Source organism: Trachypithecus francoisi, unplaced genomic scaffold, assembly GCF_009764315.1.
Source record: "Trachypithecus francoisi isolate TF-2019V2 unplaced genomic scaffold, Tfra_2.0 Lachesis_group20, whole genome shotgun sequence".
Classification (NCBI taxonomy): Eukaryota; Metazoa; Chordata; class Mammalia; order Primates; family Cercopithecidae; genus Trachypithecus; species Trachypithecus francoisi.
This window is the reverse complement of record NW_022681466.1, coordinates 56,120,587-56,136,370: the sequence shown is the minus strand read 5'-3', so window position 1 is coordinate 56,136,370 and position 15,784 is coordinate 56,120,587. Positions and strand designations below refer to the sequence as shown.

Here is a 15,784-nt window from a genome sequence, read left to right as displayed (position 1 = left end):
TCGTGCCCCTGCACTCCAGCATGGATGACAGAGCAAGACCCTGTCTCTTAACAACAACAACAACAACAAACAAACAAACAACAACAAACGAACAGAAAAAACACGAAGCTGTTTGACTCTGTCATATAAGGAATCCTTTGGATAAGAAGATGGCTGTGATAGTGGAGTTCATTTCTACCCTTTTTGCCCAAAAAAACAAGCAGATTTTCTCTATTCTTTTCATTTCTATCATGAAGTCTCTTCAATTCATTGGAAAGGCAAGCCAGGAGTCCCTATGGCTTCCAACCTGTGCCCCTGTAACCATGCACACTTCTGGAACACAGCGGTGCCTTCAGCAAATGCAAACATGAGCCTCCATTTTACACTGCAGAGCCTGCAAGGAAGGATCAGCCGACAGCCGAGGTCCTGTGACAGAAACTGTGCAATAGCAGCAAAAGAATACTTAAAGCGTGGGGCAACTGGGGTGCAAAACATGTGAGCTATCTAAACATGCCGCGGCAAGCCAGCGGCAGCCACCGTTCACCACGGGATGTGCAGCAGCACCAGCCTCTCTCCAGAAGCATCGTGTTTTTCCTAGCAATTGGTCTTCCTTTTCAGATTTTGGGCTTAGCCTGTGGACACCATGCAGGCAGGACTGCGCCTGTTGTTTCTTTTTTCTTTCTTTCTTTTTCTTTTTTTTGAGACAGAGTCTCACTCTGTCGCCCAGGCTGGAGCACAGTTCAGCTCACTGTAACCTCTGCCTCCCAGGTTCAGGCGATTCTCATGCATCAGCCTTCTGAGTAGCTGGGATTACAGACATGCACCATCACGCCTGGCTAATTTTTGTATGTATGAATGTATGTATGTATTTATTTATTTGAAACAGAGTTTCACTCTTGTCGCCCAGGCTGGAGTGTAGTGGCTGGATCTTGGCTCACTGCAACCTCCGCTTCCTGGGTTCCAGCAATTCTCCTGCCTCAGCCTCACAAGTAGCTGAGATTACAGGTGCCCACCACCACACCCAGCTACTTTTTGTATTTTTAGTAGAGACAGGATTTCACCATGCTGGCTAGGCTGGTCTCAAACTCCTGACCTCAGGTGATCCGCCTGCCTTGGCCTCCCAAAGTGCTGGGATTGCAGTGGTGAGTCACCCGGCCCAGCCTGCCTGCCTTGTTCCTGAGGAGCCTAGCACATGTGGGCCTGCGCACGTCTTTGCTGAAGGAGTGCTTCTCCGCGGAGAGGGCCAGATTCCATGTTTACTGCTCTGGGCGGCACCAGCATTCTGTAATTCTCACCACCCATGGGAGATGCCCTGGGAACTTCGGCCTCCCTCTGAATAGAGAATACTAACTACCAGTTGCCTCTATGACCTGTAACTAATCCTATCTCAGCATTAAACCCACAGTTCATTTGTTTTTGTTTGTTTTGAAAAAGAAAGTTGAGTTTCCTGAGAAATGAACTCACTTTGATCTTGACGCATGAAGTCAAAGTTCAACATTTCTGTAGTGTCTTTCTGCTTAGAAGGCACTGATGGACTTCAAGTAGATGGAATGTCACAGACATTTCCAAAGGGCTGGGTGTTTATGACCAGTCATGATGATTGCATGCTTGTTCAGGTACGGGTTGCTTCTGGCTATAGAGACAGAGCGTATGGAAAGAGGAATAGAGATTTGATCAGGAGAAGTTTAGATAGAAACACTGCTTTTTTACTTGGAGTCAGGGATTGGGGGAATGGAGTACATTAACTTCAGGAGAGTGAAGAGAAAGTCAACCACGCCCATTGGCTGGTCAGCTGCACCCCTCACATACAGAGACCTGGGGGGCCAAGGCTCCTGTCTGCCAGCTGTCATTCCACTGCAGAGATGGGGTCCGTGGCACCACCCTCAGCCTGTCACCAGCACAACCTGGAACAACAGCACACATCCAAGATGCAAAGGAAGGCTTCCTTCTGGGGCTTTTTCTGGCCATGGAGAAACTCAAAGGCTGCCTGGAGAAGGTCACAGCTGTAATATTGACCTCGTTTGCAATCTTTCCACCCAGCAGGATAAAAATACCTTGTAAAAAAGGAAAGCTTAGAAGAGGGCATTCTCAGAAACCAACCTTCTTAACAACTCACACTTCTCTATTCCTGGGCCAGTTTGTTTTCAGCCATTGTTATGTGCAAGTCTTGATAGGAAAAGCCAGCCAGGGCTCTGCAGAATCAGAAAAAAATGAGAAGAGAGTCTGGGACTCCACAGGCAGGAGCTTGCAGGCAGAAAGGGCCCCAGGCACATGGTATCTGCTCCTAGCCGACCCGATTAGTCACCAAGAGGAGTTTTCCTCTACCTGGCAGAGGCAGAGGAGTGAGTTAAGAAACGGAGATGTGTGTCTCCTTTGAGTGGCTGTAACTTTCTGTTTGCATCCCAGATTCTGTGATGAGGGGTGGGGGCTCAGTAGGAGAACCCCAGAAAGCACCACTGGATAGAGAGAGACAGCCTCTGGGGAGAGGCTGCCCGGTCACGAGTTGTCTGAGGGATGCTCTGGGTTTTCTTGCACTGAGGCCACTTCAGCCTATTGATATAAAATTTTTTAATTAAAAAAATTAAAAAGAACTAGGGGATATTTCAGGAAACAAGACCTCTGTAATGGCTCAGAATACATAGAAACAGTGTATTACTTGGCCGGGCGCGGTGGCTGAAGCCTGTAATCCCAGCACTTTGGGAGGCCGAGACGGGCGGATCACGAGGTCAGGAGATCGAGACCATCCTGGCTAACCCGGTGAAACCCCGTCTCTACTAAAAAAAAATACAAAAAACTAGCCGGGCGAGGTGGCGGGCGCCTGTAGTCCCAGCTACTCGGGAGGCTGAGGCAGGAGAATGGCGTAAACCCGGGAGGCGGAGCTTGCAGTGAGCCGAGATCCGGCCACTGCACTCCAGCCTGGGCGACAGAGCGAGACTCCGTCTCAAAAAAAAAAAAAAGAAAAGAAACAGTGTATTACTCTTCCAGGAGCTGCTTGCCATAGTCGCCAGGAATTCAGGACTGGATGCCTTCGGGGCTGAAGCCCTGAGGACTCCCGAGAACACACGTTGTCCCCCAAAGTCTACCTACCTGAACCCATTTTCTACCCTCTCTGCAGGATGCCTCAAGGGAGAAGGTAAACGAAATCCAGAACAAATCATTTGGCCCCTGAGGCAGAAGCGTAACTGCTCACTGCTGTGGTTAAATGTTTATTTCCTCTCCCCAAAGTATTGCTTCTGAGATGGACCTAGTTTCCCCTCCGTAGACCCTCTGGGCCCGGGTAGAGAGGCCAGGGAAAGATTGGAGCTTCTGTTCAAGTGAGAGGAAAGTGGCAGTACTGAAAATAGAAGAGGTTCTTGCAGAAAACTGTGGGGCCAGGCTGGGTGTAGTGGCTCACACCTGTAATCCCAGCTCTTCGGGAGGCCGAGGCGGGTGGATCATGTGAGGTCAGGAGTTCGAGACCACCCTGGCCAACATAGTGAAACCCCATCTCTACTAAAAATATAAAAATGAGCCAGGCATGGTGGAACGCACCTGTAGTCCCAGCTACTCGGAGGCCGGGGCACGAGAATCGCTTGAACCCGGGAGGCAGAAGTTGCGGTGAGCCAAAATTGTGCCACTGAACACCAGTGTGGGCGACACGGCAAGACTCTGTCTCAAAAAAAAAAAAACTGTGGAAGGCCAGCGGGAGGAAGAGCAAGGGGTGGGGCAGCTCTGTCAGCTTGGTGCCCTCCGGCCGCACAGGGAAAAGCTCTTCCTCCCTGCCATTTGGCCTTCAAGTTCGGCGGTTGTTAAATGTACAAAACATGTAATTGATATAGGCCGGAGGCAAGTACAGAGGCCTTCTTAAACAACACAACCATTGACCACCAAGTTCAGGTTTAATTTAGCTGAATATTTAAGTATGTTGACATCTCATCATGTAATAAAATAATAATATCCCTTGGCCTGGTAAAATGGTTACCTATGGCGGGTGAGGGGATGTGTGGTTATTTTAAAAGCCTATCAAGCCTAGTTGAGGGCCCAAAGAAGGGGGAAGCAGGGGGAGGCCAAGGCCAGACAGTAGCATAAATGGTGAGCGGAATGAGGTTATAGAGATTGCCCTTGTCAGAAACTCATATCCTTCTGAGTGGTGTTTACATCTTTGAGCCTGGGGTGGGTGGCGGAGGGCCCAAACAGTGGGGTACAGCCCAAGACATCTATCCCCCGCCCTTACACACACACACCCCCTGGCTACATGGAGCTGATTTATCCCTTGTTGCTGTAGATATTTTTGGCAACCATCAATCCCTTTAAAATTTTTATTTTCCACTTTGCAGAAAAAACGCAGCAAACGCAAAACCCTAGTGACTGACATTCCCTGGTGTTCTTGTCTAATCCTTGCTCATATTTATAACCATAGTCATCCATGTGAAGCTACTATTTTGTGTCCTGATTTTTCACTTACTATGTTTTTGTCTTCACATGTGTAGATAGTTAAGTTGTAGTCACCGAAAACCCCAAGTAGGTAGGAGACATCCATGTGCCGTTTCTATTAGCCAGTCCCTAGCCATCCTCCTAACTGTTGGACCTAGAGTGTTAGCCTCAGATCATTGCAGTTATAAATAGTCCATCCCTGGCTATCTTTTCTAGAAGTGTCCAGTGTCATCTCAGCTAGGCAGAAACATATGTCAACTCCCAAACTGTTTCAAGAGTTTGAAAAGCTCAGGCCCAGAAGAAACAGAGTGAGCAGTTGAACGGTCTTACAACTGCTGCTTACAACTTTATAACAGGCCATAGGTTTAAAGTCCAAAAGGGCTCAAATTTCTACCCCATGTTTGATTACTCAGACCTCAATTCAGAGCTGAGCTGATTTTCCTGCGCCCAGGCCACGGGGGTGAAATGAACCCACAGCAGCCCCGGCTGGGCCCTCCCAATGGAGGGGCAGGGGGACGGTGACACCAGCCACCCCAGTGTCGGTAACCTGCACGCTCTTCTCCCTGGGTCTCCTGGAGGAAAGGCGACCTTGCTTGCCCGCTATTGCAGAATAACAAGGGGCTTAGCCACAGGAGTTGCTGGCAAGTGGCAAGAAGAGTAAATGGTGAGCAGCAGTGCCGTTTAAGGACCAGTCGGGCTTGCATAATGGGAACGCAGAAAGGCCGTGTGCAGATAGACCGGACACAGCTGGAGGCAGCTCAAAGCTGCCCCAACCTTCCTAGGGGTTAAAAGACGAGTGACAGAGTCCATAGCTAAGGAGCTGGGGTGCCTCACAAAGGGAGGCCTTTTCACCTCTGTCCTTTGCTTTTATCCTTTTAAAATCGTATCTGTAGTTGATATAAAATGTAACTTTGGGTGTGCAGCTTAAATGCTGGCGAGGACTGTCCTGCCTACTGAAAGGCAGAAATGCCTTTGCTTATCATTGTTTCCCCACCATGGCATCCAAGACAAAGGGGGTGCTCTGTGACACTTTGGAGCCTCTCTCACGTTCTTCTGAGCTGCTGGCAAACCATAAGGTGAGATTCCAGTAGCTCAAAGGGAAGCGAGCGCTTTACTCTCCAGTCCAGCCTGTGCAAAACTTGGTGATTTGCTATCTATTTTGTTGGTTTTGTTGCTTCCTTTTGAAATTACTTGATTGTAATTTGATGCCCTGTATAGGTTGAGAAATTTAGTTGATTTTATGGACTGCCTTGTAGCAAATAGGATGTCTCACATTTAACAGATGCATTTGTAATCGTGTTAACTAACGTAGTTTAAGATGTATGATGAGTTAATACCAAAGACGAGGAAAATGTCTAACTTTATTCTCCTTTCCCTGTGTTTCTTTCCAACAGAGTCAATCCTGACGGGTCAATCCCGACGATAGAAAGCTCGGAGGTGATCCACAAATCCAAGCACCCAGAGTTCAGCTGGGATCCTTGGCAGATGGACATCAGTGCCATTTACTAACCAGCAGGATGGAGACCACGCCCTTAAATTCTCAGAAGCAGCTCTCAGCGTGTAAGGATGGAGAAGACTGTCAGGAAAATGGAGTTCTACAGAAGGTTGTTCCCACCCCAGGGGACAAAGTGGAGTCCGGGCAAATATCCAATGGATACTCAGCAGTTCCAAGTCCTGGTGCGGGAGACGACACGCGGCACTCTATCCCGGCGGCCACCACCACCCTAGTGGCTGAGCTTCATCAAGGGGAACGGGAGACCTGGGGCAAGAAGGTGGATTTCCTCCTCTCAGTCATTGGCTATGCTGTGGACCTGGGCAATGTCTGGCGCTTCCCCTACATATGTTACCAGAATGGAGGAGGTCAGTATCACAGGCTGCGAGTAGAGGCTGTGACCTGGGGTGGGCTATGAGCCGGGGTGGGCTGAGACCCGGAGTGGGCTGTGAGCTGGGGTGGGCTGAGACCCGGGTGGGCTGTGACCCGGGTGGGCTGTGACCTGGGGTGGGCTGTAGGTCCTCTTGAGAGGCCAGAACACAGATCACATCTTTTCAGTCTTCACTGGTGTAAGTCTGGGAACATGATGGCTTAGACTTTCGAGCTGGTGGAAAAGTCAAATCTCACCAGGCATGATGTCTCATGCCTGTAATCCCAGAACTTTGGGAGGCTCAGGCAGGTGGATCACCTGAGGTCAGGAGTTCAAAACCAGCCTTGCTAACATGGCAAAACCCCATCTTCACTAAAAATATAAAAATTAGCTGCGTATGGTGGTGGGCCCCTGTAGTCCCAGCTACGTGGGAGGCTGAGGCAGGAGAATCACATGAACCTGGGAGGTGGAGGTTGCAGTGAGCCAAGATGATGCCACTGCACTCCAGCCTGGGTGACAGAGCTAGACTCTGTCTCAAAAAAAAAAAAAAAAGGAAAAGAAAAGAAAAGTCAAATCTCCAGCAAGCCAAAAGCTGAAGGGAGTATGTCTGAGGCTCTCCGGGTTGAAGCCCTCCCAAGACTGACCTCACAGATCTCCAGCATCATTAGCACTCCTTTTACTGAAGGGCCTCCTTCTCATCCTGCATTCTCCAGGCTCTGTCCTCCTTCAGCTAGAAGTGAGGGAATGGCCATCAGCCCTGTGCTGAGTCCCTTCACTCCTGCTGGCAAGTTCTGCTGGGAAGAGTCCAGAAGGGTAGGCCTGCGTAAGGGAAAATTTGGAGGTTGCTTCAGTGTCCCAGATGCTTCTGATCCTTTGGACTTGTGTGAGGTCAGAGAAGGGCATCAACGTAGGTCTAGAGTCTTAATTACCAGTCTGGGCAGAATTTAAGCTGGATTAGATTCACAGCATGACATTAATGCCAACCTCAAAATACGCATGGCTGGCCCTCCTGTCTCCTCCTGGGATGTTAGATTTTTGAGGCCAGAGGCCCTATTTTGTTCCTTGTACCCCTAAAGCCTATCAAGTAGTTAACTTATAGATTATCAAAAATAGTAGCTGACTGTAGGCCTGAAGATGGGAACCTGGGGGAGAGCAGAGCAGTGGGGGAAAGTGAGTGGGTTTGGGGCCTCTGGACTTGTTATCAGCACAGGAAAATAACAAGAAGTGGGTGTCAAATGAGTCAAGCTTGATTTTGATGGAAGCTCTGACAACAGATTTGGGAGGGCAGTTAAAAAGAGGTTTGGGGATCATCCATTTGTGTCACTCTCACTTCTCCCATGGCCTAACACAGAATGGCCTGGATTTACTGTCTCTTTTAAGGATTTCTGTCCATGCTGCTGCAAAGGTAGTTCCAGGGGGCCCCCCGGGAAGTTCAGAGCTTCCTGCCTAGGAGGAGCAAAAGTCATAATCACCTTATCTCCTGCTCCAGAGGACTCACCTTTAGCCTGAGCATTATGTAAGGGGCTGGGTCACTGGTGACGTTTCCCCTTACACTCATTCCCCAGTGTAAAGCTGATCAAGCAAACTCTTTGGAGGAAGGCCATCACAAGAACACATGGTTTTATTCTCGAGCCGGGCTTACCCAGTGTGACTGTAAATTACGTGGACCTTTATGACTTGCATGGACCTCAGGTTTCTGGGTTCAGAGCATTTTACAGCAGGTAAAATTATCAGGGAAAAACCACAGCTGATCCCTACTTTAGGCTAAAAACTCAGGCTGCAGGTGAACATTCCCCAACCTGGTATTTTTAAATTCAGCCTCAGCCACAAGATCCAGGAGACACCAGCGTCTCCAGTTAGGTAGCAGCTCTGTGCTTTCCTGTTCTGTGAAAAACTACCCTGTCCAGCCACTCCTGCAAATGGCACTTGTCAGGGAGCGTTCTGGCTCAGTGGAATTATGGAAGTGTAGCCAAATATCAATAATCGTGTGTCTGGAGCCATGGATAATACTGATGAACAAAGATACTGATTCAGTGACTCACAGGTGGTTGCAGCTGTTGCTACAGATTGTCACAGGTGATCTGTTCCAAGGATCCCAGGTACTGGTTGCATGAGAAACACCTTAGGGAGCTTGAACACAATTTTTGTGTTGTACCCATGCTTGGAGATTCTGCTTCAGGAGGTCTGGGGTAGACCCAGGAATCTAGGTGACTATGATGCGTGGCTACATTTGGGAAACTCAGCTCTCCTCAACTGTGTTCTTTTATAGGGAGGAAATTGGGGCTCAGAGAGGGGAAGTGGCCCAGGGTTCTCCAGGCAGTCAGAAGGGGACGTGGTCCTGCCCATTCTGTTGACTCCCAAACCCGGCTTTCTTCCCAATTGCTCTCTTGGCCTCCTCTGAAACCTCATTTTAGTCATGGCGCTCCCCCTACGACTGCTTCTGGCAAAGCAGTAAGACCAGAGGAGCACAGCGTGAGGCCACTCAGCCCAGGGTGGCTCCGTGACACTCACATCATCTGGCGACTGTGATTCTCAGAGTCACAGATTGGTTGGGCTATCCTGGGACAGATGTGGGCAGGAAGTGAAATTGTCTTTCATCTACCTCAGGGGCATTCCTCCTCCCCTACACCATCATGGCCATTTTTGGGGGAATCCCGCTCTTTTACATGGAGCTCGCACTGGGACAGTACCACCGAAACGGATGCATTTCAATATGGAGGAAAATCTGCCCGATTTTCAAAGGTAACTGACGGGCTTGGTGGGGTGGGTTAGTGGAGCCTCTCCGGAAGGGATTTCCATCAATGGGTGGGAGCTGGGGACCTTCTCCTGGAATCAGTCAGGCCTTAGGAGATGGCTTGAGTAATTAAGGCTTTGACTGTGTAAGTGGTATGAAATTGTTAAAGAGAAACAGAATAAATGGCAATGAGAAGTAAATGAATGTAAACATTTTAAAGCATTAGCAAGACATGTACACATTTTCTAAAACATGTTACCTTGCAAATACATATGAGTGACTTACGGCAGGGCCATTTTTCCCGTGGTGGCCTGGAGTCCTTGAAATGGAATGGAGGGCAGCACCCACCTGTACCCCTCTGCTGGGCTGCGGGGTTTCTGATGCCCCGTTTCAGCCTTTTGTCATTGGACCACCCTTAAACTCGGCCTCTGTCTCCCCGTCTCACTCACTACCCAGGGATTGGTTATGCCATCTGCATCATTGCCTTTTACATTGCCTCCTACTACAACACCATCATGGCCTGGGCGCTATACTACCTCATCTCCTCCTTCACGGACCAGCTGCCCTGGACCAGCTGCAAGAACTCCTGGAACACTGGCAACTGCACCAATTACTTCTCTGAGGACAACATCACCTGGACCCTCCATTCCACCTCCCCTGCTGAAGAATTTTACACGTAAGTGCATGTAAGTGAGGGGTGGGCCTGTTCGGGGCAGGCTACACCCCTGGGATTTGTCTTCTTAGGAAGGCCAGGGCCAAGGGCTCCCCACCTCTCTCCTGGCCGATTTCTGAGAGATGAAGCTATCAGGGGTGGGAGTAGCAGAATTCTGAGTTGGGAAACTCTACCTCAAGTGCTCCACGGCCTGGCCCTGCTGTGCCTCCCCGCACTTTCTCATGCGCCAAGCCAGGTTGCTCCAACGCGCTCAAGCCCGTCCCTCCCTTCACGTTCCAAAATTACTCCCCTTGTTCTGGGGTCCTCCTCTCAGCCAAATGTCATTGAGGCAAAGCATCCTAGTACTTTGAAAGTTCAAAACTATTCAAATGGTTTAATGTGTTAACTTCGTAAGTGGGATCTACCCTTTGGAAGAAGATGCTTGGGGAAGGTAGTGTTCTTTAATGCTGGAATTTCAGGCAATGGCAGCCCAAAGAGAGAGCTACTTTGGGGCAGGGAAGAGAGCCAACTCCCCACACTTACACATCCCTCATGTTCCCAAAAGCCAGTCACATTGGCAAAGGAGTTCAGGTCCCAGCCAGCAACGGAGAATCCAGGAAGTCTGCCTTTAGGTTAAATACTCTTCCCGGGGTGTTAGCCAAATGGGCTTTGTGGTCCTTCAGGACAGGCAGGGCCAATCCCAGCTCTTCCTGGGCCTCAGTGACCACTTGGTCCTAGCAGCACAGTGTCCATTTGTCCTGGGCACCCTCAAAGGAGCAGCACAGATGTGCGCCCAGGTCACTCTCCAGAGCCTCTCAGGGGCCTTTCTTTCTCCTTCACCCCAGGCGCCACGTCCTGCAGATCCACCGGTCTAAGGGGCTCCAGGACCTGGGGGGCATCAGCTGGCAGCTGGCCCTCTGCATCATGCTGATCTTCACTGTTATCTACTTCAGCATCTGGAAAGGCGTCAAGACCTCTGGCAAGGTGAGGAGGGCTCTGACTGCTGACCTGGGCCTGCCCAGGGGCCCACAGGCTCTCAGACTCAAAACCCAGTAGCCTGGACAGACAGCAGTGTTTCCTTCCACACCAAACACATTCTGTGATGCACCCTCTCTCTCTTCACCGCATTTGTTAGAAAATTCTAGAAGTGGATTGGGCATGGTGGCTCACGCCTCTAATCCCAGCACTTTGGGAAGCTGAGATGGGTGGATCATTTGAGGCCAGGAGTTCAAGACCAGCCTGGCCAACATGTCGAAACCTCATCTCCACTAAAGAAAAAAAAAAAAAATAGCTAGGCGTGGTGGCAGGTGCCTGTAATCCCAGCTACTTGGGAGGCTGAGGCAAGAGAGTCACTTGAAGCTGGGAGGTGGAGGTTTCTGTGAGCCAAGATCATGCCATTACACTCCTGGGCAACAAAGCGAGATTCTGTCTCACAAAAAAAAAAAGAAAAGAAAAAACAATATTTTCTAGAAATGGCCCAATGCCAAGCAAGAACCATTACATGATTTTTTTTTTTTTCAAAATTCCTTTAACTCACTGGTAGTATCACAATGAATAATTGTGGCAATAATTTACCGGAAACTCATCGTGGACCATGTTCAGTGCTTTTTATACACTGGCCAGTGCTATTGTTTCCTGCTAGATACTCCCTCAACCTCACAGATGCGTAGTGGGCTCAGAGGTAGTTCTACTGGCCAACCTGAATCTGATCCTGTCTGTGTGATTCCAAGGGCTGTGATCTTTCTGCCACACCACCTTGCCCTCCTTTCCCAAGGTCTTCAAGAATAAAAGACACGGCCGGGCGCGGTGGCTCAAGCCTGTAACCCCAGCACTTTGGGAGGCCGAGACGGGCGGATCACGAGGTCAGGAGACCGAGACCATCCTGGCTAACATGATGAAACCCCGTCTCTACTAAAAAATACAAAAAAAAAAAAAAAAACTAGCCGGGCGAGGTGGCGGGCACCTGTAGTCCCAGCTACTCGGAAGGCTGAGGCAGGAAAATGGCGTAAACCCGGGAGGCGGAGGTTGCAGTGAGCCAAGATCCGGCCACTGCACTCCAGCCTGGGCGACAGAGCGAGACTCCATCTCAAAAAAAGAAAACAAAAAAAAAAGAATAAAAGACACTGACGTCCATCCACCCACCTCCCTCCCCTCCCCTCCCCTGCTCCCCTCCGCTGTTTCCCTCCCCTCCCCTCCCTGGAACAGCATGGTGATAACCCATGCTTTCGCCCTTCTTCCTTACAGGTGGTGTGGGTGACAGCCACCTTCCCTTATATCATCCTTTCTGTCCTGCTGGTGAGGGGTGCCACACTCCCTGGAGCCTGGAGGGGTGTTCTCTTCTACTTGAAACCCAACTGGCAGAAACTCCTAGAGACAGGGGTAAGATAATGAGGGAAATATCTGTACCTGTTTCATTTTACTAAACGAAGCTAGTCCTCCTCCACATAGGGCAGTAGGGACAACTGAAATGTGGCTTTAGTGTGCAAGTCTGCCATGATACTTTAACCAAGAAATACAAGCAGTAAAGTACAGTTGAGGCCACTGGATGGGTTTATGCCTAAATGATAGGAAGAGAAATCACATTTGTTGGCACTTGATTTATGGCTATGCCTGGAATGAGCCTTAAAAGCTGGTTTTCTGCCTCTGTACTTAGCCACCTGGAGGCAGGAGAGACGACCCTGTTGGTGCCAGGGTCAGCCTGTGTCTCCCCCTCACCCCATGCCCTTACCCCTGCTGTGTTCCAGGTGTGGATAGATGCAGCTGCTCAGATCTTCTTCTCTCTTGGTCCGGGCTTTGGGGTCCTGCTGGCTTTTGCTAGCTACAACAAGTTCAACAACAACTGCTACCAGTGAGTATCTGGGGTCCCCAAAGAAAGCTTGAAAGTGGCGTGAGTGAAAGCCAGTATGGAGGAAGGTGATGGGACCGACGGCCTCGAATCTGGCCAGGCTTAGGCCTTGATGCCACTGCCCCTCAAGGGTACTGAAGGCCCCTGACCAGCTCACCCATGGCCAGAGCACTCATTGAGGCTGTGGCTTCACCCGGTCCGCTCAGAGGCTGAGAGGGGCTTGTCAGCGCTCCTGTATATAAAAATAGTAAGAGGCTGGGCGTGGTGGCTCACACCTGTAATCCCAGCACTTTGGGAGGCCAAGACAGGCGGATCACCTGAGGTCGGGAGTTCCAGGCTAACCTGGCCAACATGGCGAAACCCTGTCTGTACTAAAAATACAAAGATTAGCCAGGCGTGGTGGTGCACACCTGTAATCCCAGCCACTTGGGAGGCTAAGGCACAAGAGGTTGCAGTGAGCCAAGATCGTGCCATTGCACTCCAACCTGAGTGACAGAGTAAGATTCCAGAAAGAAAGAAAGAAAGAGAGAGAGAGAGAGAAAGAAAGATTGCAAAGTAAGTTTACAAAAAGCTGCAACATACAATTACATAGTTAGGTTTAACTAGTCAATGTGTTTAACAACAAAAATTATAATGTGATTATTTGTATTATGTAAAACAAAAAGTATGATGATCACGTTATTTTGACTAACACAAAATGCCATAATTTTTCTTTTCTTTTCTTTTCTTTTTTTTTGAGACAGAGTTTCTTGTTGCCCAGGCTGGAGTGCAATGGCGTGATCTCGGCTCACTGCAACCTCTGCCTCCCGGGTTCAAGTGATTCTCCTGCTTCAGCCTCCCAAGTAGCTGAGATTACAGGCATGCACCACCATGCCTGGCTCATTTTGTATTTTTAGTAGAGACGGGGTTTCTCCATGTTGGTCAGGCTGATCTCGAACTCCCAACCTCAGGTGATCCGCCCACCTCAGCCTCCCAAAGTGCTGGGATTACAGGCGTGAGCCACTGCACCCAGCCAAAATGCCATAATTTTTGCAACAAAATCCTATTTCAGAAATTTTAACAAAATAGGAAGTGTTACATCAATTATGGTTTTAAATATCACCCACTGGGCCAGGTGTGGTGGCTCACACCTGTAATCTTAGCACTTTGGGAGGCTGAGGCAGGAGGATCATTTGAGCCTAAGAGTTTGAGTCCAGCCTGGGTAACATGGCGAGACCCCATCTCTACAAAAAATTTAAAAATTAGCTGAGTGTGATAGTGCATGCCTATGGTCCCAGCTATTCAGGAGGCTGAAGCAGGAGGATTGCTTGAGCCCAGGAGGTTAAGGCTGCAGTGAGCTGTGTTCATGCCACTGCACTGTAGCCTGTGCAACAGAGGGAGACCCTGTCTCAAAAATAAATAAATAAATGTCACCCATCATCTTTAGACTTAATTTTGATTGACCACAGATGGCAGCATCCAGCAATCTTCTTGTGCTATGCATAAGATAATTGTAGAACTGATTTTTTTTTAAAGGTGGGAGGGAAATTCACATATACCCTAAGCAATGTGGCCTTGCACTGGGACACCACCCTGCAGTTGTATGATGAGGCTGTCATTTAAAAGTGTGAGGGGCCAGGCACGGTGGCTCAAGCCTGTAATTCCAGCGCTTTGGGAGGCCGAGACGGGCGGATCACGAGGTCAGGAGATCGAGACCATCCTGGCTAACACGGTGAAACCCCGTCTCTACTAAAAAATACAAAAAAAAAACTAGCCGGGCGAGGTGGCGGGCTCCTGTAGTCCCAGCTACTCGGAGGCTGAGGCAGGAGAATGGCATAAACCCGGGAGGTGGAGCTTGCAGTGAGCTGAGATCCGGCCACTGCACTCCAGCCCGGGCGACAGAGCGAGACTCCGTCTCAAAAAAAAAAAAAAAAAAAAAAGTGTGAGGGTGGGAGTTTGAGACCAGCCTGGCCAACATGGGAAGACCCCGTCTCCACTAAAAATACAAAAATTAGCCAGGCATGGTGGCAGGCGCCTGTAATCCCAGCTACTTGGGAGGCTGAAGCAGGAGAATCACTTGAACCCGGGAGGCAGAGGGTACAGTGAGCCGAGATCGTGCTACCTGCACTCCAGCCTGGGCAATAAAGCAAGGCTTTGTCTCAAAAAAAAAAAAAAGAAAAGAAAAGAAAAGAAAAAAAGTATAGAGTATCTCTCTGGCTGGAAGTCTGTGACTTAGTTTGAAGATAATGTCAAAGTGTAAATCTGAGAATCTCACAAATGTGAGGCTCAGGCGCTGTCCTGGCCCCCACTCCAACCTGGGCCCTGCTCCAGAACAAGGCTGCTTTGAAATGGAGAGGTCTGCGCTGGCAGGATCACCTTTTAAAGCACCCCCCACTGCTCTTCTCCCTGCACCATGTGTGGTGGTCATGGCAGTTGGAGCTGCAGGCTTCGGCAGCTGGGTTCTGGGAGAAGGGGAAGGGACTCCAGGACAGTCTTGAGGTTCCTTGAGTTCAGCCTGCTTGTCCTTGCTGTGGCCGGCCTGTCTAAGACAGGGCAGGCACATAGACAGTTGCTCCTTAGAGCCCTGATCTTGGAACTGTCTCAGGCGGCCCCTTGGGGTTCCCCCTCCAGAGATGCCCTGGTGACCAGCGTGGTGAACTGCATGACGAGCTTCGTTTCGGGATTTGTCATCTTCACGGTGCTCGGTTACATGGCTGAGATGAGGAATGAAGATGTGTCTGAGGTGGCCAAAGATGCAGGTAGGACCTCAGGTTTTGTGTAGGTCCCTTGCTCCTACTGAGTTGCTTTACTGAGTTGAACCTTTATAAAGATCTAACTTTTGATTTATTTCTAAATGTTCCTGAAATTTTCCAAAGAAGGCTGGGCATGGTGGAGTTCAAGACCAGCCTGGGCAACATAGTGAGACCCTGCCTCTATAAAAAATAAATGAGCTGGGCATGGTAGTGCACACCTGTAGTCCCAGCTACTCAGGAGGCTGAGGTGGGAGGATTGCTTGAGCCTGGGAGGTCACAGTGAGCCATGATCACACCACTGCACTTCAGCCTGGGTGGCAGAATAAGACCCTGTTTCCAAAATAAAAACATTTTTTATTCAAAGATTTGAGAGAAGGTTGATGCCTTGGAGATCTTTCCATGTGTTCAGACCATGCAGGGACAGGGCAACTCCCTTGGCACCCAGTTCTGGGGCCTTCAAAATCTGTGGGCTTGAAATATTGACTCTGATGATGGCTTTAAAACCAGTGTTTCCTTCCTGTGATGGTCTTGCGATGGCTCAAAGTCTAGTAAGCAAATAATCATTTA

At 49.5% G+C, this 15,784-nt stretch overlaps 1 protein-coding gene across 3 annotated transcripts in view; it reads left to right on the top strand.

Moving 5' to 3' along the window:
- SLC6A4 (solute carrier family 6 member 4) overlaps positions 1-15,784 on the top strand; it is a 41,871-nt gene that overhangs the window by 9,306 nt on the left and 16,781 nt on the right. For 2 of the 3 annotated variants that reach the window (XM_033184443.1, XM_033184445.1), the window contains exons 2-8: positions 5,787-6,252; positions 8,862-8,996; positions 9,445-9,664; positions 10,486-10,624; positions 11,885-12,019; positions 12,385-12,488; positions 15,096-15,223. In XM_033184443.1, the coding sequence (XP_033040334.1) occupies positions 5,910-6,252; positions 8,862-8,996; positions 9,445-9,664; positions 10,486-10,624; positions 11,885-12,019; positions 12,385-12,488; positions 15,096-15,223 (1,204 nt within the window). In that variant the 5' untranslated portion in view covers positions 5,787-5,909. Of the gene's footprint in view, positions 1-4,808; positions 5,057-5,786; positions 6,253-8,861; positions 8,997-9,444; positions 9,665-10,485; positions 10,625-11,884; positions 12,020-12,384; positions 12,489-15,095; positions 15,224-15,784 lie in introns of those variants that run through there. The other variant, XM_033184444.1, reaches the window with a different exon arrangement.